This window comes from Alligator mississippiensis, chromosome 13 (assembly GCF_030867095.1).
Source record: "Alligator mississippiensis isolate rAllMis1 chromosome 13, rAllMis1, whole genome shotgun sequence".
NCBI lineage: Eukaryota > Metazoa > Chordata > Crocodylia > Alligatoridae > Alligator > Alligator mississippiensis.
In genome coordinates, this window is record NC_081836.1 from 37,908,150 (window position 1) to 37,930,797 (window position 22,648).

The window sequence follows — 22,648 nt, forward strand, 5'->3', positions numbered from 1 at the left end:
AGCTGACATTTTCCAAAGGGTGCCTCAAGTCTATCAAGGAATACCTTGAGTCTGAAAAGGTTAATAACCACTATTCTACATCATCCACTAGTAGACTGCCTTCTCCATTCAGCGAGGATTAAAATTAGAGGGAACCCTGCTTCTGGACATATCACTTTTCAGGTGAAATGTAAAACCAAGATCCTGACCTCTTGCAGGAAATTACTATGGATTCTATGGCAATTTTCACAAAAGATGATCTATTAGACCCAGGATAGCAATAGGCATTGCCTTTCCTCACCTTTATGACAGAAAAAAAATGATGGCAGCACCAGACAAAGCAAACAGGCATCCATACCTTTTGTCACACCACCAATGCATAAAATTTGTGGCATGGACAAAGGTAGTAGTAGATTGTGCTGCTTTATTGTAGTGTATATCTGTTTGCTTGGAACAGGAGAGCATGGGCAGTTTGAGCTTCCTGTGCTGTCCAGACACTCTGGGCAGGTATTATGGATGGTTGAGGTACCCAATCCTGCACATCCTGCCTGGAGATTCCCCAGGGTCAAGCCCCTTAAGCTCCTGGAGCAGCTGACTGGCTTTCCCTACTTACAGAAACATGCCATGGGGAATCTCAGGGCATATCTTACTAAGTGGGGAAATGCAAGTTTTCCCTGCTTAAGGAGATACCTCCCAGGCATGTTTCCTTAAGCAGAAAAGGTCTGGGGTTTCCCACTTATGAGGATCTCCCAGGTTTCTCCATCAGTGGGGAAAGTCCAGAGTCCCCCACTTACGGAGATGTGCCAGGGAGATCCTGGGGGTGCATCTTTTAAAGCTTGGGCTTTCCTCACTTAAAGAGATGTGCCCCCAGTATCTTTCTGGGTTGTCTCCTTAACAGAGAACCCCAGGCTTTCCCTGCTTTAGGAGATGTGCCCCTGGGAGGTGCTGGGAGGTCCAATGCAGGACAAGGCATGACATGTGTTTCACCTAATAAAGCAGATCAACTGTGGCAGCACATGTCCCACTACAGCTGATATGCTTTGATTTGGCAACATCTGTTTCTAGTCCCAGAATCACAGTTGTGAACAGCATCTATTGTGTTTAAAGAATTTTATCCAAAATGTTCAGTTGAATAAGATCCTTCTTTCCTTCTCTCAGGGACATGATGTTTTAAAGGACAACAAAACAGTTTCTCTAAATACACTACAGATAGGGTTTTGGAACCTTTGTGTGCAAGATACATTTATTATTTAATTTGCATTCTTTTGTTTTCTTCTACTCTGTTTGTGAATCTGACAAAAAGGCAGCTCTCCAGTTTCATTTTCATAGAGTGAGCTTTCATGTGGTTGAAAGCTACCTCCACAATATCAACAAAATTATTAAAGACATCGGCACAGAAAAGATAACAAGATTATGCTTCAAATCAATAACAGAGTTAATAATTAGAAGTGCTAAGTAGCTGCACTAACCAGTAACTGCCCAATGCCAGTAATGAAGTCTGACAGAATGTATACATTTAGTAGTAATAGTTACCATGTGCCATATATTTTTGGTGCAAGAAATTTCTCCCTGGGAGGCTTTTCCTTTACAGTTTACGTAATTTCCCATTCATTTTATTTTTCACCTTGTCCTCTAAGTCCTGAGAATAAAAAAAATGTTTGTCACTTTGAGAGCAAGCGGGGAACTGATGGATAAGATTTTTTATATAGAAGAAAGCATGCTATACTGCCCACTGCTAAAAAATGAAACTCTTCTTGATACAGTACATTAAATAAATAGCCTGAGGAGCTCTTGAGAAAAAAAACCCACTGAGGCATTGTTCTGCTCTATCAGTGATGTTAGTGGGATGCTTCCGCACCATCAGTCAAAAGGTTTCTCACTTATGGAACCCACTTTCTCCAACAGACTAAAGGTGATAACCCTCTTGGGAGCAATCCAATATGATCCACTGGACAGATCAGGCCAGATCTTATTCAAACTTTTATGTATCAAAGGAAAACTTAAGAATCTAGTAGTCTAATTAGGGATGTTTAACTAGATGCCCACAAGGGTGCCTGGGTTCCCAATCAACTTCTGCTCCCCCTATTACTCACAGACAGGGTCTCCAGGCTTTCCCTCCCCACTACAGCTTCCACTTCCTGTACCCATCCCAAGGTGCGGCACACCATGGCACACTCCACAGAGCTGGGGAAGGCCTCAGCTGGTGAAGTGATGGAAGGGGCTGCCTATGTGTGCAGTGCACCAGTGGGGGAAGGGGCTGTCTATGTGGCATTGGTCTAAGAGGGCTTGGGCAGTCTCCCTAGCTGCTTAGAAGTCGGACAGCAGTGGTCTAAGTACCATGTTACTCTACTCTGCTTGAGCCAGCATGGGTCTTCTTCCTCCTCACCACTTTTTGTGACATTTTAAGGCTAAGGTATTACAAAGAAGTAGGCATATTAATGGCTTTTCAAGGATTTAAGCAGGGTGGAATAGGTTCACACTTAAGGCACTTATACACGTACATTTTTATGCTCCAACACGCCCGTTGGAGCAGGCTTGATTAATTGAGTCTGTGAAGCACATGAGCTGATGCGTCCAGCACTGCGTTGCATGTGTTACCGCTGCAGAGTTTTGCTTGACTGCAAATTGAGTAGATGAAGCGTACCTAAAGCTTTTGCAGAGAAGGGTGGCAAAAAGTGTGCACAGTTTTCAAAACAGTGGGTGTGCTGTGCAAAATGCATGCTTTTTACTAGTGCATTTGAACTGTGGCCAGAGCCCCCCCTCACAAACCCCAGACTCTGTTTGGCTACTATGGAGCCATAAAAAGCTGAGGGAGGGAAAAGCAGCTGAAGAGCTATACAAGCCTGGAGAGGGGGGCAGAGACTCAGCCCCTCCTTCCCCCCAGGCAGAGGGAAGGGAGCTGAGGCTTGCTGGGGAGCAGACTTCAGGACAGAGGAGAGCTTGAGTCATCCCAAGAAAAGCTGATTCCCCACCCAGGGTCAGAGATGTGCAATCAGGGACACAGGTACCCAGGGAAAGAGTGGGGAGGGGTTGGTAACCTAGCTGTGAGCTGGGAGAAACTGCCTAGTCAGGGACCTGCAGAGGGAAGTCCTCTGTATGGGCTGGAAAGACTTGTACTGTAGGGACAGAGGCCTGCAGAGGGAATCCTCTGTCTTCAGGTGGAGGTGCTGGGGGAGAGAGACAGCCCAGAGAGGGAATGGGCTATGAGAATCCCAAATGCATGGGTGTGAGAGAGGATACTTAACCCTTAGTGTTTGCAGGAGGTGTATTTTTCAGAAAGGAAACTAAAAAAAGAAGCCTATTACCTGCAGTAGCTGATCAGAGACTTGTTTTTTTGCTGAGTTACCACGAAAGCAGAGTCCACCTGCCCTGGAGCAGCAAAAGCCTCACCTCTGCCACCTAGTGGTGGATCATAGTTAAAGCTGAATTGCCATTTATTGCTATGGGAAGGGGAGTGTGAGCAGAGGGAAATCAACCTGGGTTATGGGGGGGGGAACTGTTTTAAAGTGTTATAACCAGGTGAATGTAATCATTGAGGTTGTTTGATATAAGCGGGACCACCTAGTGTGGTGGAATTATTCATCTTTTCTTGCAGTTGTATATCCTATTCAAATTGTTGCTTTTATTATTAACAATTGATTATAGTTACTCTATAGACTACAGGCTATTGAAATTGACTATATATCAATTTCTTGTCCTGATTAATTTCTTTTTTTGTATATAGTTGTGTATAATAAAGAAACCCATTTGTTTATTGGACTTAAAGTATATTCTTGGGCAGTGAGGTGGAGGGACACACCTCTCCAAGGGACACCTCAATCAGCAGACCTGCCTTAGGGGGTACCCAGGGTTACTGGAACCCTGAGGATCCAGAATCCGACATATTGCCTGGCCTAGCATACTGGCAAGGGTTACACATGCATTTGTATAAATGGATAAATGCGTGTCAGCCTGCAGAATATGGCAGTGATGTGCTTTTGAACTAAAACACCTTCAATGTGTTTTAGCTCAAAAGTGCGCCGCCACCATTTTCTCAGTGCTGACATGCATTTCACCATTTACACAAATGCATGTGGTGCATGCATGTGTACAAATGTCCTTAGATATTTAGATACCTATGTACACCTTACACTTTTAATAAGTGGAACACAATGTGGACCCTGCCTGCTGAAGCTGGACCTAGAACATTTTAATCTTAAATAAACCATAAAGATGTTGTCCCCTTTTAGTGTCCGGGTCACAAAACATACAAGTGTGTTAAGATAGAGTATGTAAAGTTCACTCTGGCTTTTAATTCAGAAGCCATCAGCAAGTATCTTAGAGCCACATCCTATATCTATTGAAATAAGTAAGAGCTTTGCTGATTTCAAAAGCAGCAGGAGAAAGTTCCTTGTGTATATATTTATTGGGTCTTACAATATTTTTTTGAATTAATATATATTCAAACCTAAATATAAACATCCAAATACCATTGGAAGGGGCACTACATAATGGCTTTAAATTAAAGACTAAATTTGCTCCAATCCTGGAAGCAAAAATTCATACAGCAAATGTCTGTTAAGAAAATGGAAGAGTCATGTGTTTTAACAGTGTGCCCTGTGGCAGATAAAAGAACTGTAACAGCAAGCTCTCTGTATGGCTGGAAGGACAATCACCATGTCCCTGAAGCCTTTGCACAGGAGAACAAATTAAAAATACCATTTCAAAACCTTTAGTCTGGAGACTACTCATGAACATCATATTGTGGTCAGTTCATAGGTCTAATACAATGATGCCTAGCACCAATGCAGCAAGCATTACTTGTAACCTACACTAAAGTATGTTAACATCTGTTTGCGCTCAATTACAGCAAGTGCTAGCAATTGTGGATGAAGAAGAAACTGCATATCTAAAATCAAAATTAAATGAGGTCTATATTTCTGAGTTGAGTTCTACTAGGTGGACTGTGAGGGACATTTAGCATTGAAATACATCAAGTGTTTCCAAATTCTCAAAAACAGGTGTCACTGAAAGTTACACTGTGAATAAGCTCAGTTCCTCAAATATTGGATATGATATGGATTAGGATTAATTTAATATATTTGTGAAATCAATTGACAAGATAGTGACAGTGAAGTAGATACCGAGGGGACTGCAGAAGGGGCTTATTAAAGTAAACATTTCAGTAATGAATGCCCCAACAGTGTGCTTGGTAGAGACATTCATCTCAGAAATAACTGTGTAAATAAATTTTGCCATTTATCATTTAAGCTCGATTAAAGCCCTGCTTTGTTCGTACTAGCCAAGATCCTGAAGGCCTTGCTTTGAAGTGAGAACATTTAGAGGATTAGCATTAGAGTCTCCTTGTCCAGTATTCAAGGGTACAGAATCATTTACTTCATACACTTAGTTTTACTTGTATAGGATTTTAACTTTTCCAGTATTAACTTCCTGCAAGATGCAACTCGGCAGTGTAGGTTCAGCTCTCTTGTTTTGTTTTGGTTTTTTTCTTCCCAACTTTTGGGTGTTTAGCTAAATCAAAATATTAAACTTCTGAAGCTTGTTCAGAACCTCAGAGTCGCATTGCATACAAGTTATTTTTTCCTATTTTAATCAACACTGCATAATTTGACAAAGTTATGTATTAATGGCCCTCTGACTGCATGCCTTACCAAACATAATGTGTTTTCACAGAGCGAGTTAAGATATTTGAAAATGATTAAGTCCTTTAGAAATGTTCCATCTGACCTCTCTGGAAATAAATACTTTGTTACATGTTGCAAATGAGCTAATGAATGCAAACAGAGTTTTAGTGGTGCATCACATCTTTTCAGTACTTAGTGCATGACTTTAGGACTTATATATTCAGGCTGTGGAATGTTTCTCTAACACAGGGGTGGGCAAAATCCAGCCCATGGGCTGGATTTGGTCCACCAGCTGATTGGATCTGGCCCACGGCTGCCCCAGCAGTGCTCCACTGGGGTTGTGCCATACCTGCTCCTGCTGGGGTAGCCTGTGCCATGCTTCCACTACCCCGGCCTCAGCCAACATGCACAGCTTCCTGGCTGCAGCTTTCTCTTCTGGGCATAGAGTGTACCCTTAGCAAGTTTGCAGATGACATCAAGCTGGGGGGAGAAGTAGATATACTGGAGGGTAGGGTTAGGACTCAGAGACACCTACACAAATTGGAGGATTGGACCAAAACAAATCTCTTGATGTTCAATAAGGCCAGGTACATAGTCCTGCACTTAGCGCAGAACAATCCCATGCACCAGTACAGGCTGGGGGCTGACTGGCTGGGCAGCTCTGCAGAAAAGGACCTGAGGGTTACACTAGACAATAACCTGAACATGAAACAACAGTGTACCCTTGTTGCCAAGAAATTTAATAGCATACTGGGCTGCATTGGTAGGAGTGTTGCCATCAGATCAAGGAAAATGATTCTTCCCCTCTATTCAGCATTGGTGAGGCCACATCTGGAGTATTGTATCCAGTTTTGGACCCCCTACTTCAGAAAGGACGTGAACAAGTTGAAGAGGTTCCAGTGGAGGGCAACAAAAATGGTTAGGGCACTGGGGCATGTGATTTCTGGGGAGAGGCTGAGGGAACTGGGCTTATTTAGTTTAGAGGAGAGAAGACTGAGAGGGGATTTAATAGCAACCTTCAACTACCTGAACGGGGGTTCCAACCAGGATGGAGCTAAACTGTTCTCAGTGGTGGCAGATGATAGAACAAGGAGCAAGTCTCAAGTTGCAGCAAGGGAAGTTTGGCTTGGATATTACAATAAACTTTATAACTAGGTGGGTGGTGAAGCACAGGAAAAGGTTACCTACAGAGGTGGTGGACTCTCCATCCTTGGAGGTTTTTAAGACCTGGCTAGAGAAAGCTTTAGATGCAGTGGGGACATGTGCCAGGCACCACACACCCAGCCAAGTGGGGGGAAAGCTGCAGCCAGACAGGTTCTGCCTCAGTGCTCAGGGCTCCAGTCCCATCTGCCATCCACCCTCTACCTACTCAGCCGCATGCAAGTAGCTGCTCATTGTGTCAGGTGAACAGAGCAGGTGAAAGGCGGCCAGGAGCTGGACTTGGAGCTCCATATGCTGAGGCAGGAGGCACTTGGCTTCAGCTTCTCTCCCTGCCCAGAGCAGTGCAGCAGGGGCAGGAGGAGGAGGAGGCACTGGATGTGGGATAAATGGACTGTACCCAGGAGGCTGCAGCAGCACTAGGAGCCGTTCCACCAAGAAGCTGTGTGCACTGGCCAGGGTTTGGAGTGCAGCACAAATTTCCCAGGTGAGAGCGATCAGGGCTCAGCCACATGCAGCTTGCCATGGGGGCTGCCATGGGCTAAATAGGGGAAAAGCAGAATGCACCTGCACCAGCATTGCCCTGGCGAGCTTTGCTGCATGCGCCTCCTGCTCCACGTCCCACCTTCTCCCACCCCCAGCTGGCTCCCAGGACCTGGTACATGGGCATCCCCCCACACCTCCTCCCCACATACACACCCACACAAACCTCCCTGTCTTTTACACCCCTCAACCCCCCATGCTGCCCCCACACACACCTACGTACCCCCTCCACACACAATTTACAAGAGTTAGACTTTATTTTGCACTAGTATGCAATCACCTCTATGTACACTACTAAAAAAAAAGATAAATCTGGACAAAAAATATTTTGGAAACTAAATATGTTATAGTAGATGTTTGATTTTTGGTGTACAATTTGGTTTTTTATCTATAATTTGTTAAAATGATATCTTCTAAAAGATTTTGTATGTGTGGTGCTCAACAGCTCACCAAAACTCATTAAGTGGCCCTTCAACCAAAATAATTGCCCACTCCTACTCTAATAGATAATGGGTCTTGGAATGAAAGGAAGGAGGAATATTTTGTGGGTTCTGTGTAAGCGGAATGTATTTTGTGAACAAAAGCTATATTGATTATAAAGAGCATTTTGCATAAATAAAAGGAACAAGATTAGGACTCTGATCTCTCCCAGCTCCTTTTACTCCCCTGGTGAGGATGGAAACTATCAAAGACATTACACTGGAACAGACTGGAAGTATGAAAAGCCTCACATGGGTTCAATCTAGTTATCACTGTAAAAAACAAGGTAAATTCCCAGTGTTTTCTCCTGTAATTACCTGGTTTCTGAAAATGGATTAAATATGAAGATTTAACTCATTAGTCTGGACAGCACTAAGCTCATGTTCCCCCTGTTGTCAGTGACAGACAGGTTTAATTGTATCCCCAAGCTGAAAAAAGGTTGAAACACCTATTCCACAGGCCTATGGGCCACCACAGAAAGAAGATAACATTTACAGGAAGTACACACATCTTCATTTCTGTTCCAATGCAATTTAGGAGCCTTAAAAAGAATCTACTGAACAGCAAATAGGGCTGGGTCAGGGGTGAATATTGGGGGGGGGGGGGGGGGGGAGGGTGCGGAGGTGTGGTTGCATTCCCTTGCCACTGCTTTGCTGCCAAGAAGAGCTCCAATCACAGCTGCCAGATGCATGTGCAGGAAGCTCACTGCATGTGCATAGTGAGCTCTCACTGTCACCATATAGCCCTTTTCACAGCCTGGATCTACTACTTGGATGGGTGAACCTTTGGGTTGTACAGTTTGCAGTTTTATGTTCTTTTTTTTTTTTTTTTTTGCAGATCTAACCTGGATCAATCTCTCTTTTTTGCCCCTCCCCCCAACTTAAGACCATTAAAAAGAGAGACAAAGAGACGCCACTGAAAAAATGTCTTAACTAAAAAAAGTTTGTAACAGGAGCTGATCTTCCCAAAGCAGAGATAATAACTCTTCTTTTTCATCAGTTTATTTTTTCCATCATTGCTTCTTGGTTCACAATATCTTTGTATTTGTATTTTTGCCTTTTCTTGTAACTCCATTTTACACCTCATCTTCCACTGCATTTTGTCAGTCTCTCAGAAGTGGTATAAGAGCTCAATGATGTTTGTTGTAGGGAGAAAGATATGAACTGAATGCAAAAGTTCCTTCCTCTCCCACAGGAGAGAGAGGTTTATGGTTCATTGGTTTATATTTTAAATCTTTTTTTTCCCCTGTTTGTAATGAAACAATAGCCAGGAAAAAACAGGTGGGAGACAAATGTGCCAAAATGCCAACACTGCCATTTCAAAAACTTCTGCCTTCAGGAGTCTTATTGTAAAGTGCAAGATAAATTTGTTTTAGGCTGCAGCTCTGTAAAGCAACAGGGACATCTAGTGGCTTGTTAGATTAATACCAGGTAAGTTTTATCCTTGCCAAAAGAAAACACAGTGCCACAAATCTGTGACAAGAACCATAAGGGAATTTCATTACTACCTGTTAATAAAATAAATAAAGAATATGAGCCAGGAATTTCATATCATAATAAATAAATTAAGGATGTATGAAACATGAATATTATTTTCTTTTTAAAAAATCAAGTGTTTGTAGGTACATTAGATACCATCATAGGATTTTTTTAAAGGTGCCTTCAAGCTTAAAAAGCAAAAAGTAGTGTTGGCAACAATCTGAATTTCTGTTTGGTTTCCAGTTGCTCTGCAAATGACAGGTGTTCTTTACTTTTTGTTTCCTAGCATTCATTTAAGACCCAGATGTTTTAAAGAAGCATTTCTGAACTTGCACTGTTCAGAAAGAGATCTGAGAGTGTTAGCTAAAACAGGGTATGTAAATAACTAATATGAAACTTATTTAGTATCTCATTCCTGAAATAATCATTCACTTGGGAACACATAATTGTAGGGACAAAGATGAATGTTATTAATGAACCTCTATCAGTGCTAAAATACCTGGGAACACTACCAAAGCTTAGTTATTTGACCTGGGAAATAAAAAGCATGTTCTAATTGTACAGAGAGATTAAATCCTTGAGGATTCCTTAGAATCCAAGCTTCATCTATACATTCCCTGGTCTCACCTTTCAGCCAAGAAACTGATAAGCAAGCTCAATAACTTTATCAGGTTCCATCAGCTGGGACTATCCATTTTTTATTTAGTTCTTTCTCTATTGTGTATCATTGCAATTCCATGACAATTGAGTATAGAGGCTCAGAGAAATAGACAGTTCATAAAATACAAAACACAAAACAAAACAGAAAGTCTTTTCTGAAGAAGGAATTTCAAAACCTAGAATTAAAGCAGCTAAAACATAGCATTTACCAATATTCCTGTTATCTCCCACAGGGTGAATCAACCACTTTAATTATCAAGAAAGACAGTCTGTTCTGGCTTGGTACTACCCTTGAATTGAGCTTATAAAACTTGGATTCACTCCCACTTTTTATCGTTGTTTCTTCATCTTCCTGAAGCTGTGAACTACTGAGCTTTGTTACTGCTGTTTTATTTTAGGAATCCTGGAAATATTTATCAGTGGGTGCACTAGAAACATGTAGTCAGAAAGAGTCAGACCTCTGAAGTAAATAAAGGGTGCCTAGAGACATTTAGGGGCTGCAGTCTAACTCATGGTGCTTTACACAAAGCGCTATGATTTAGAGTACACCCCCCCACAACCCAGCAGACAAATAGACATTCACCTGTTAGGTTGGGGGGCTCAAGTCTGCCTGTACTACCCCTGACCAGCAGGCAAGGGTGCTCCAGCAGTCTTTGAGGAGACTGCTGAACCATCTCTCTCCCTAGCCCTGTTTAATCGAGGGTTAATTTTTTGAGCAATTGGCCAGTTTAAAAGCATGCTGTGGCCATGAGTGTGTGTTATATCCTAGCTGTAGAGCATTTTCAGGCGCCAGATCACACGAAAAATGTAACTTGTGTAAACACCCAATGTAAACTAAAGAAAATCTGTGCTGTATGCTGCACAGAATGTTCTCTATTTAATATAAAATTACCCGAGTCATTTAAATAAATCTTCCATCTTGATTGCTCTTGATTTGCCTTACTGATTTAAGTTGCAATGCATTTTCAAAGAATGTAGCTTTTAGTCACATAAACAATTATACACTTTAGATGTTTGTTAAGATCCTAAAACATGGGCATGTCTTATTTCTTTCATATCCTTTCCAGTGGTAAACAGGAAGTGTTCCTCTATCTTCCCTGGTGCATCTCAACTGTGACATCCAGGTTCTGGGAACTATATAATCTTAGGCTTACAGCCAGCACAGGATGAATACATTTTGGGAACAATATGCTCAGTGACTGTGAAAAAAGAATGACATGCCAACCAGCAATACCTCCTGCCAGCTGCTCCTTTAAGTGTCAGTTCATCAAGTCTGGAAAAGTCATTTTGCCCAGGATTCTGCCAGATCAGCAGCAAAAAAAGGAAGGACCATTTAAAAAAAAAAATCTGTAAAAAGAACAGAAGAACAGAAAGGGACAACTTCCAGAAAGGTCATTGTAGGGCAGTGGGATTCCAGCTTGGCTTGTAAAAATCAGTAGATATAGCCAAACACCACTGCAAATATTACTAGTATTTGGCACTTTGCAAAAATAGCAAATGTTTTTAAATGAATTTTTTTGTGATTTATAGTCACTGTACTCAACCTAGTTTTTCCAAGAAATCACAGGGGGGTTTCTTGTATTCAAAAATCTCCTGTTTTAAAAGCTGACATTGTCAACCAAAATTTAAATTAGAAAGCCCTATGTTTAGCCTAACTGTGGGAAACATGTCTATATTTAAGTATAAAGAAAAAGTCACTAAGGCTGCTTGCAGACATTTAAAAAAAAACAACCCCAAAACAGTGCTTTGCCGGAAGAAGCGGAGCATTACCTCAACCCGGCTCTACAGCATCTGTATAGATCGGGCATTTCAGCAGGGCTTTTTAGTGCTTTTAGTTAAATCTGATTAAATTGGCTATTAGATAAAAGCCCCACTAAAGCACCCGATCTATACATGCACTGGGTGAGCTGGGTCCAACTAAGGCACTGCCTCTTTTGGGCATGTGCTGGGTTCAGCATGGGAACGCACCAAGTTTAAAGCACCACTTTTTTTTTTTTAATGTCTGCAAGCAGGCTGACTGCAGTGACCATTCTGTAAAATGTGCCCAGTTTTAAAATCCTGAACTTATTGACAGAAAACAGAAGAAAGGGTCTGGCTACTGCTACTGGATAAACAGTGGTAAAGAGGCTGTATCTTTTAGAAATTAATGAAAAATAAATAACATTTCGACCCTAGATTAAGTCAAATTAGATGATAGTGCATACAAGAAGTTACAAAATGGCAATATAAATTTTAGTTTTATATTATACACACACATACACACACACTTGTATATACATAGAGCGAGAGAGAGAATGTGTTTTAAAGGTAGGGCATATTCTGGAAAAGTCACTGTTCCCTTCATCATATCCCCACAGTAGCTTTGCTTTGCATAGCAGTATTTACCAGCAATTTCTGCTTAATGCCAACTACGATATCATTAGGCCATCTAAGGCAATAGTGCTCAACCTCTGGCCTGTGTACCAAATCTAGCCCATGGAGCCATGTCATCCAAGCCAGGGGGCTGCCCAGAGTGGTGGGGAAGCCATGCCAATTAAACACTGCCACCACTTACTCTTGTGGAATTGAAGTAGCTATTCAGCAGTGGATGTTAGCTATCTTCCTCCCCCATGTGATCAAGCTTTATGACAGGGATTCTCAACCAGTGTGCCAGGGCACCCTGGGGTGCCACCAGAACCTTTGAAGGGTGGTGCAAGGTGTGAGGAGATAATGAAGTAAGGTAACCAGCTAGCCAGGCTCAGGTTTTGTCCCTGCTGGATGATCCCCCACCCTAACTGGCAAGCCCCTGTATAAGGAAGTAAGTGTTGTGATATATAAATTACTTTTTGAAATTGGGTGGCACTCAATTCACAGAAATAATGGAGGGTGGGGTGCCTCAAGTCCAGTGAAGGGTGCCATAAGTCCGAAAAGTTTGAGAACCAGTGCTTTGTGGTATCTGTGGAATCGCAAGGAGAATGCATATGCCACGGCAAATCAACTAGACTTTAACATGAGCTCGTACAACATTATACATCAGTGAGGGCCAACCTTCTTAGCAGGTGTGCCACAAACTAGCTCCACACTCTCCAAGTGCATGTCTGATCCTCTTCCCCTGCCCAAACTGTTGCTGTGCATTTTGCTCCCTGCCCTGTGCTCCCTGCCTGATCTTCTGCTCAGATTTCTGCTCCCTGCCCTATCTGCTACTGTGCTGCCCCTCCTCCCCCCACCCCATCTGCTGCATGCCCCATGCAGAGGCTACATGCATGCTGCAGATTGGCCACCTACTAAACAGGTTTAATGAGCTGCTGCTCAACATGCTGCAGAGGGGCTGCCTGGAGTATGAGGGTGCTCCAGTGCAGGGCTAGCTGGTAGGCAGCCCCACATGAAGCACCCTCACATCCCAGGCAGCCCCATCAGCATCTATACATGTATTGCTCCTCAGTAAAGAATTCTGCTGCAGCACAGTACTTGCATTAACAAATACTAACCTGCGGCAGAGTTAATTAGTTTCCTGCAACCTAAAAGGGCTGCATGTGTAGACTTTACTGTGGAGTTAAACATCTTGTGTAGGTGCGCCCACTATGTACAAAAGATAGAAAGGAAAATTCAGAGTGACCATTCTAAGTTGTTTTTTTAATTTATATAGTTATCTCAGCTCTGAAGTTTTATTTTTTTCTAGGGTCAAGAACAGAGTAACAAATGGCAGTTGAGAAAAAAGACTAGCTGATCTGTTGGCATGATCCCTTCCTACCTGCTTTATACTCAAACTCCCACGGTCTACATGTCATTACACACAATGCAGTCTAATTTAAATTTAGAGTCAGCAGTTGTATTTATGTCTCCTGAAGAAATTATCCAGAAAGCTTGACAGAAACAGAAAACAACCTGCCTTTCATTTTGACAAATACTGCCTGGGTCTTCTCCCTCACCAGCCTAATGTCCATTGTAAAGCATAGTATGGGACCAAATGTTTCTTTAAGCTTCAGTGCAGATTCAGAAAGCAGTATTCTGAGGGATTTTCTGGAGAAAAATCAGCATTTGACACTGCAGATTCTTCTCATGTAAGTAGACCTCCTAGTCAAAGGAGTAATGATTAGAGTCCATTCTATTGTAGACATAGGGCAGTGGCATTATTTTGAATGTACTTTGAGAAGTCACACAAAGAAGCAAATGAACAGAACATTGATGTCTCAGTGACCAGTTCTCCTCTTGCCTCAGAGAAACAAGCCAGTCTTTTTGGTCTTTGGAAATCTGAATTCAACCAGAATGCAGTTTTCCACGATGCTAAACAGTATCATCTCCCTTTCACTGTCATCAGCTCATTTTATTTTCTGATGGTTTAATGCTTCCAGGCTTCACAGTCTTTGCAAAAATGTGCTTTCCTCACATGGGAATCAAGCCTTTGTGTATCAAGCTCCAGTATCAATTCACTGCAATCAGAAGGTGCCGGTTCATGTGCAGGGAAGCTCCTCCAATAAACTGTAATTACAGTGTGCTAATTAGTGTGCTCCAGCCAACCTCCACGTCTTGTGTATCAGCATCCCCGCAACACGGTTTCCGGGGTGCTTTAACTTCAGTTCATTTGACAAAGTTTAGTTAAAGTGCCCTCACTGCCATTTTCAAGTGTAGGGATGCTGATACATGAGACATTGTGGTACTTTAATTGGAGTGGTTCTCAGAGCCGCTCTAATGAAAACACACTCCCCACCCCTAGAGCACATGTAAAAAACACCCAGTACTTTGATGACAGCTTTTAACACGGTCAGATTAGCTCCTTTTATTTTTAATTTGAGTCAGACCAAGTTGCAAATGGATGTACTAGTTAGATAAATAACCTAATAGGACTTGAATACTTATGTACAACAAATATTTCTTTTAATGGTCAGTTTGTGAGGTTTTGTTCATTTCATTAAGTTCTGTCAAAACAATGGGGATAAACAAACATCATATTATTTACTATGTGCATGAAAATGTTTTGTTGTTTAACTGATTTTCTATGAAGCTAAATGCTTTTTAACCAGTAGCATAGTGTTGTATAAGTAGACAAAACATGGCTGGTTATATATTTTATTTACAGTATACAGAAGAAAGGATCTGGCTACCACCACTGTCACTGCTTCTCTCCACTGCCCAGCTGCAGCACATGTAAAGCCCCCTGTCACCTGTCTGTGGTATAGCATGGGCAAAACCCACTGCCACTGAAATACTGCTTAAATTGTCTCAGTCCAAGGGCCAATCCAGCCCACAGGCTGTAGTTTGCTAATCCTTGAACTGTGTCATACCATTGCACCCCTCATAATAGTGCCTTTTATTAGTGCTTTTAAAACAGAAGTCTAAACAGAAATGTTAAGTGTAACTGCTACTTTTATGCACCGATGGTTGATTGTTTAATTAAAAGCATGAATGAAAACTAAGCCTCCAGGTGTGAAGTGATGATACAGATTCTGGCAGATCTTCAGACACCAAGTATCATAGGTGAAGGCCCTCAATTGAATGCCAAACTGCCTGTCCTACCAGTTTAATTTTTACAATCAATTCAAGTGTGTCCTGGACGATTTAAAAAATTATTTCAGATGAGCAATGACTGGAGAAAATACACTGCAGTTTACAATTTCCTAATGGCAGGAGATGGATTAGATAACCCAAGTAGTTCTTCAGTTCCTCTAATTTGTTTGTGCGTGGATGAGGATTCCTGATTGGCGGCCAGGGTATAGTAATTTATCAATTTGATTGCTATACAATGATTCACCAACTGTAGCTCACCTTTGATGAAGCTACTTTAAACACTAAAATATAGATATTAGCATCTCTTATTAATTCATACACTCTAGTTGCCCCCTTCAGAAATAATGACAATGTGCTCAGAAGAGTGGTGTTAATCAGGTTGAACTGAACTGATTAAACTATTGTCATGTGCTACCAAAAACAAAACTACCTACCTCTAACATCCAAACAGAGGCTGGAGAAGAAAACATATTCACATAAAAACCGCCTTGTGACTGGCGGTGGCAGTAGCCAGTTGCAATTCTACAGATATCACAAAGCAGTGGTCCTCAACCTTTCTGGACTCATGGCACCCCTCACTGGACTTGACCCCACTGTCCATTACTTCTGTGAATTGAGTGTCACCCAATTTCAGAAACTAATTTATATATCACAATGCTTACCTCCTTATACAGGGACTGGGTAGTAAGGTTTGGGGGATTTTGTGCAGCATCAGTTTCCTTCTTTTATCAGCCCTCAGCTCCCCATATTTTCCCAAAATTTAACTAATATTTATATCTCCATTTTCACCCTGTTACATTCTCTAGTCTAAGGCAAAAATATAGGCAGTGGAAGGCTGGGGCTAATGGGCTTAGCTGCCCCCAATGCAAGGCAGTGGGCTGAGCTGCAGGGCAGCCTGGTTGCAGGCTCTGGGCAGCTGCAGCAGGTGGGATGGGAGGGGTGCATGCTCGGACATGCAGCCGGGATAGCAGCCAGCCAGGATCACAGCCCCAGTGTCGGGAGCTTCGGTCTACTATGTATAGCAGAAGGGGCTTGGAGGGGGCGGCGAGATCAAGGCCCCCACAGTGTAGGAGTGGGGCAGAAGCATGGGCAGTGGCCGGGGTTAATGGGGCCCCAGGGTGGGTCGTGGGACTATAGGAGCCCTGGGGAGCTTATCCAGGGATGTGGGGGGCTCCCACTGCTGCGTACACCCTGGGGGAGGCAAGAGGGGCTTGTGCTTCCCCCCTCCCCCCCCCCCCCCCCGCGTGCACAGGGTGGAGGCAGGATGCTGCTGTGGACTGGGCTCTGGACCCTCCTGTCTTTGTCCCAGAAACAATGCGATGCTATGTGCCTGCTGCCGCCAGACTGTGCCCTGTGTCCTGCCTCCCGGCGGTGGCAGGTACATGGTGTTGTGCAGTTCTCAGGGCAAAGGCAGTTGGGTGCAGAGTGCAGACTGCCTTTGCCCCATGCACAGATGCCCCCCAGGACTTAGCCAGGGTGTGAGCAGCGGCAGAAGCCCCTCACACCCCTGGATGAGTCTCCCAGGCTCTGAGTGTCCCACAGCACACCCCGGGGCCCCATTCACCCTAGCCCCTGCCCTCACTGTGGGGGCCTCAATCTGCTCCCCTACATCCCTTCCTCATGACAGACGTACCTGTGGGCACACACACACGCAAGTGCACACACACTTACCCATCCCAGATAATATTTTCTCCCTCCACCTATAGAGAACATGTTCTGCCATCAAACTTAGAAGCTGGCCATTAAGATACTGGTGGAAAAATCATACTGCCTTGTTCAGCCTCCTCTAACAAGATGACATGAATGCACTGTTGTAGATGTTTTAGGCATGAGTTCTTATGGCCTTCTGTCCAAGCCCTTGTAAATCCTTAAAAAGGACATTTTCCAAGTCTAAGGAATTTGCTGAATTACAAGAATGTAGTTTCAAATAGTTATAACAGCAACTCCCCCCCACCCACCCTCACATACACACAAAACAGGAAGATTTTGGTTTTATAAAGTTAGTGTCACCACCATTACTTTCCATTTTGCTTTAATTGATGTAGTAACTGTTTAAAACACTACTTCGAAATAACAGTCTGCATACAACATGCAGGTACTATCATTATAAATCTACTGATCTGCATCAAGATATCCTATATCTGCAAGAGTTTAGTTTCTACTTTTTGCTGAACTGTGTGTCCAGCACTACATTAATCTAAACTGACTGACTTGATTACTGGGCTGACATATGGTTTTGATCAACAGCCAAGATGGACAGAGCTCTGTGCTGGGGAAACTAGAGAAAATTACCACAACAAATGAAAGTGGACTTAGGAGAGAGTTGCACTCTGGAATTGTAGGTTCATATATGCAGCCTGGTTATCCTGATTAAAACAGAGAGAGAAGCAACCATAGGTCCAAATTTCACACTTCCTAAAATAGCAAGTGGCCCAATGGCCAAGGGAGGCTTAAACTTGATTTGTGGCCCAAGTCCTGAGTACATCCTAAACTGCCAGTGATACCAGGGAATAATAACAACTTCTTAGATGAAGGTGGATTTAGCCTATATTGCACAAATATAATCCCCATGGACTGATATGCAGCAGCTGTGAGGAATTTCAAAGCAGACGTATAAAGTCTTTGCGATAAACTGAAAAATAACTGTGTGATCATGTAGCATAATAATCCATTTTGAATTGTGAGCTCTCTTGTTTGTTTAAATCTCGCCCAGTACCAAAGTAAAAAAAAATGCTGAAATCCCTCATAGCAAAATAATTTAGTAATTGGTGATTTTGATTTACATCAGGGATTCATCTGATTCATTTTGTTTTCCAATAAAAAACAGACCCAACTGTAGTTCTAGAAAGGCAGCAGGGTGTTGTGTCTTGTATACTGGCCTGGGAATCCAGAGACCTGGGTTCTGTTTCTAGCATTGTCACTGACCTGATGTGCGATCCTGAATAAGCTGTTTCATCTGTTTCTCTTCTTAATATCTCATTCATGTATTAATGAAAGAATAAATTATTCTGGGCTTTGGCTTAAAGAAGGTGTTAACGAATTGCATGACAAAATTAAATTTTAAGTTCTCACAAGAGCACATTGTTCTTTCTAGTATGTATCTACTTTAGAAAAGCCAAACAATGTACATTTTGAAAAGCCAGCACTGCATGAGGTGTCTGAAGAAGTCTGTTAAGAGGCTGGGCTGTCCTCTTAAAAATGAGCAGCCAGTCCTGTTAACGGCATTCAGTTGTGAGCTTTTGATAATGGGGGAGTGTCCCACTGGGAGTTAAAAACTCTGGAGGAGAAAGCATGGGAAGAAGACTATAAAGGGACGGTCCAAGAAGTATTAAGTGATGGCTGCAGCTGCTGCTACGTGAGGATTCCAGGCTGCGGTGCTAGGTGTCAGAGCTAGAGAGCTCCACATTGCATGCCAGTGACCAGGCAAATGGGTTTTGATTGTTGGCCTAATTCCCGATTTGTTTACCTAAGAACTATACTATGCCACTTATGAGGACTGGCTGGGGTGCTTATAAGAGAGCTCAACCTCCTGCTGCAGACAGCAGGCTAGGAAATCCACGTACAAAGTCCTTTCATGAAAGCTTTAGGGATGTGAAGATTGTGTTTGATCATTTTACAATGTACTTCTAGTTACATATTTAGAAGTCAATTTTTAATACTATACATGATAGATTACAGCTAAAAACTGTAAACTGAACTGACCTGAATTGTGAACTGAATCTGTTCACTGAAATCTTTACTGAGTAGAGTAGGTGCAAAATTCTAATGGGGAAACAGTGATATTCGGCTTAGCCCAAATAGTTCATTGCTTGCATGATATATAAGTGACAACTGACATTCCATTACATATCGTGTATACTGCATTTTTCTGAAAATAATTTCCAGGGCTGGGTATAATATTTCTCTAGTGCTGAACTGTCATTTTTAAAGGTATTGGGGGCTGGGAGCTTAATACTAAAAAGTGGGAAAGTAATAGGTTGTGTCAGCAGGGAGGAGAGGTATAGTCACAGAGTGCTAGATTTCCTAGCATCTCTTTTCTATTCAGTATGAACTTGATTTATTTTTGTATCAAAACTATGTAATTCGAAATATTAGTTGTAATTCCCTTCATTATCAGAAAAAGAAAATAACAACCACTATTTACATGTGATATTGTATTTAGGAATTTAATCTAGAAAATCTTCCTCTAGCTCCTCAGTTTCCTAATATTTTCAAGAACAAACAGTTCTTGAAAGTGTCACAACCCAAGGGTGTAATTTCTGTTTTGTGTGTGCTTTGGCACCACTGAATTATTTTCCCGCCAATTTGTAGCTTTCTTTGCAGGGTGCATTTCTTCTTTGCAGTACAGAGATGCACAGTGCAAAGAGTTCCCACCATTTGTATTATAATTTGAGCCCCATTATTGGCTTGCGTGAAATTATTCACACATGGCGGCTAGCGATTGGCTTGCTAGCCGTATAAAAAGCTTGAGTGGTTTCCGCCCAAGTTGGAGGACTCCACGAACACCAGGAGGAGGGATCTTCATGCTGTGTCAAGATCTCTAAGCGCTGCGGAGCCTATCGGACCCAGCGCATTTCAAGCAGGCAACAGAGGTCTGATCAGCCTCTAGCCTCTCCCCGTTGCCATTCTAAATCCTCGACGTATCCCTCTCCCTGCGCGCAAAAGGATCCACGGAGCCTCGACAACTCCGTGGGAGAGATCCGAATATTGTCTGAGTCCTCAAACGAGGATTTAAGCAGAGCTGTGCCTGGGAAACTGTCCAGCCTACACCGCGACCATCTTCGGTGTAAGTAAACAATCTTGAATCAACCACTAAGCGTCCGTGACTAATTCTAGTGCGTCGCCTGTTTTCTCCGACCCAGCGTGCCTGGGCTGCTGGCCACAGCCCGCGCGGCTCGAAAAAGGGCCCGGATCGCCCCCGGCCCGCACAGAAACAAGAAGCAACTCTAACAATTTAGCTCTTTCATCCATTTGTGAATCTTTCAGAGTGAAAATGTTGATTATTTGAAAAGTATTCAATAGTTTACACAATTATCTTGCAGTTATAGAGAGCTCAAACTATTTCCCATGACTAGTGCTTTGAGTGTTGTATTATTTGTGCTGCATGACTGCTGACTCAAGTCAGATGAAAGGTCTTGAAGGTTTCTGGCCTCCTCCCCACCAAACACACAAAAGAGTTCATAACAGACAAGACATATTTCTAACATACTTGTAAAAATACCTCACTGAACACCTCTTTCCAGAGAGATGTTTGCATAAATCTCATGCAAGCACAGCCATCAAACAAAATGCATCTCGACTATTATAGAAGTGATTTTGCATTTTTTAGTCAAACAAGCATCCATGAATATTATCTTATATTTACTTAGCTTCCTTGATCCTGAGGCATTCCAGTCATATATACAAATTCCAGTTCTGGAGTCATTTTACCTACCTCTTAAACATTGCTATCTCCACCATGGAAAAAAGAAGCTGTTTAGCTGCATGCAGCATCATTCATTATACAAACACTGAAGTACAGGTAGTGACGAATACCAGATCTGATTTGAACACAGGGAATTTAGGAAAGCAATACAAGGACAAATTGTCAGGATTTTTGTTTACTTCTACTCCAGTATCTACCATAAACCTAACTCAAAGTAAAGGTCACCACTCTAGTGTTTATATCGACCAGAACCAAATGTCCTGTTCCTATTTTAAGACTGATGTAAGATACATCCATGTCAACTGAAATTAATTCAGACCTCTTTTTTACAAAAGTGTTCAAGGTAAAATACTTGTAGATAGACATGGCACAAACTAGCGTAGAGTTCAGTTACTACACATCAATAGCTGTCCAAATAGCCTAGTACTTCTATAGTCGGAAACATCGCCATTTTAATATTAAAAATATTGATGTACTAAGAATTGAGAAATTAGCTTTGCTTCAGGAATTAATGGAGTCACACAGACCCAGTCTAGTATTTTGATAATGTCATCCCTGTATTATATATGTTTTGAGAAATTGTTGAAATGATCAGCTAGATTTTATTAAGAATCGAATGTCTTACCCCAAACACCAACCAACCTAGTACATAGACACCTAATTTCTGAAGATACCAGACCTAAGGGAGTGGCACCTCTCCACAGGAAAGAAGGTCAACTGAAGTGGATGTGTGTGAGTGGTTGTATACCAATCTAGCTTTTCTGCAGGTTCATGTGGAAATCTCTAATCAACATTAAAGTGAGTGCACCATCATTTAAAAATACGTTAATGGGAATAATAAATAGGTGCTTTATTTTACTACAGGGAAATAGGTTGGTACTAGAATGAATAAAAAAAGTCAAAGCCATGTAAATACAATAAAACCACAAAAATATAAGCAGCAAAAAACCTTACTTGTGTAGAGTGTGAGATGGACGTTCATTCTTCTCTAGTTGCCCATAGCAGCTGGTTTTTGCTTCAGGGATGAAGGAGTATTTTTCCAACATAGTTGATGCAGCTGTGGCGATAATCCCAAGACCATCCCGTACTCGAGCTTCTAAACTGTAGTCCCATTCATCATATGACACCGAAATAAGCCCTGAAGGAAATTCCTTGGGAGTGATTTCTGTGTTCCCACTAACCAGACTGGGAACTATCCAGAAAAAATCATAGCCCGTAAGGCCCAGGGAACGTGCCTCATCCAGGATGTAAACAGCTTCATCCTTAGAACAATACAGCAGGATAACAGATGAATGAATTTTCTTTAGCTGAATCTGTGTCTTAGCATCTCCAAATGCAGTATCAAGTACGATCACATTCTGCATGTCCCAGCCCACAAAACTGTTTTCCACTGTAGTCTTGATGATACTTATAAAGTCTCGGTATCCAGGAAAAGTGCTGGTCACCAGAGAAAAGACATGCCAGTCATACTCCTGCATGATTTTCAGCATGACAATGGCTTCCTGCTGGATAGAAGCCCCAAACTGGAAGAACGTGGACATCGTATCCTATAATATGCAAAAGACAGTGAAAGATTACTATAATTGGATTGATATACAAAGAAGAGTATCTCTGTCTTAGTTATCTTAAGGTCCATTATGGTTATCTGTCTAACTTACAATGACTGTGTGAAGTTCAAAAATTTTTCTGTTTCACGTTTTTATACATAACCCAGAGAAATGTTGTTTCATGTAGTCAGCAAAACTGGTTGCCAATAAGTGGAATGGCTGATTATATCTTTTAGGAAAATGGCACAAGTAGCTAGTTATCTACACAGG

General features: G+C 42.1%; 1 protein-coding gene across 1 annotated transcript in view; it reads right to left on the reverse strand.

The window, feature by feature from the left end:
- GRIN2A (glutamate ionotropic receptor NMDA type subunit 2A) overlaps nt 1-22,374 on the reverse strand; it is a 144,026-nt gene extending 121,652 nt beyond the window's left edge. Inside the window, exon 1 of the mRNA XM_059716885.1 lies at nt 21,786-22,374. Coding sequence (XP_059572868.1) covers nt 21,786-22,372 — 587 coding nt within the window. The 5' untranslated portion in view covers nt 22,373-22,374. The remainder of the gene's footprint in view (nt 1-21,785) is intronic.
- Between the last annotated feature and the right edge of the window lie 274 nt (nt 22,375-22,648).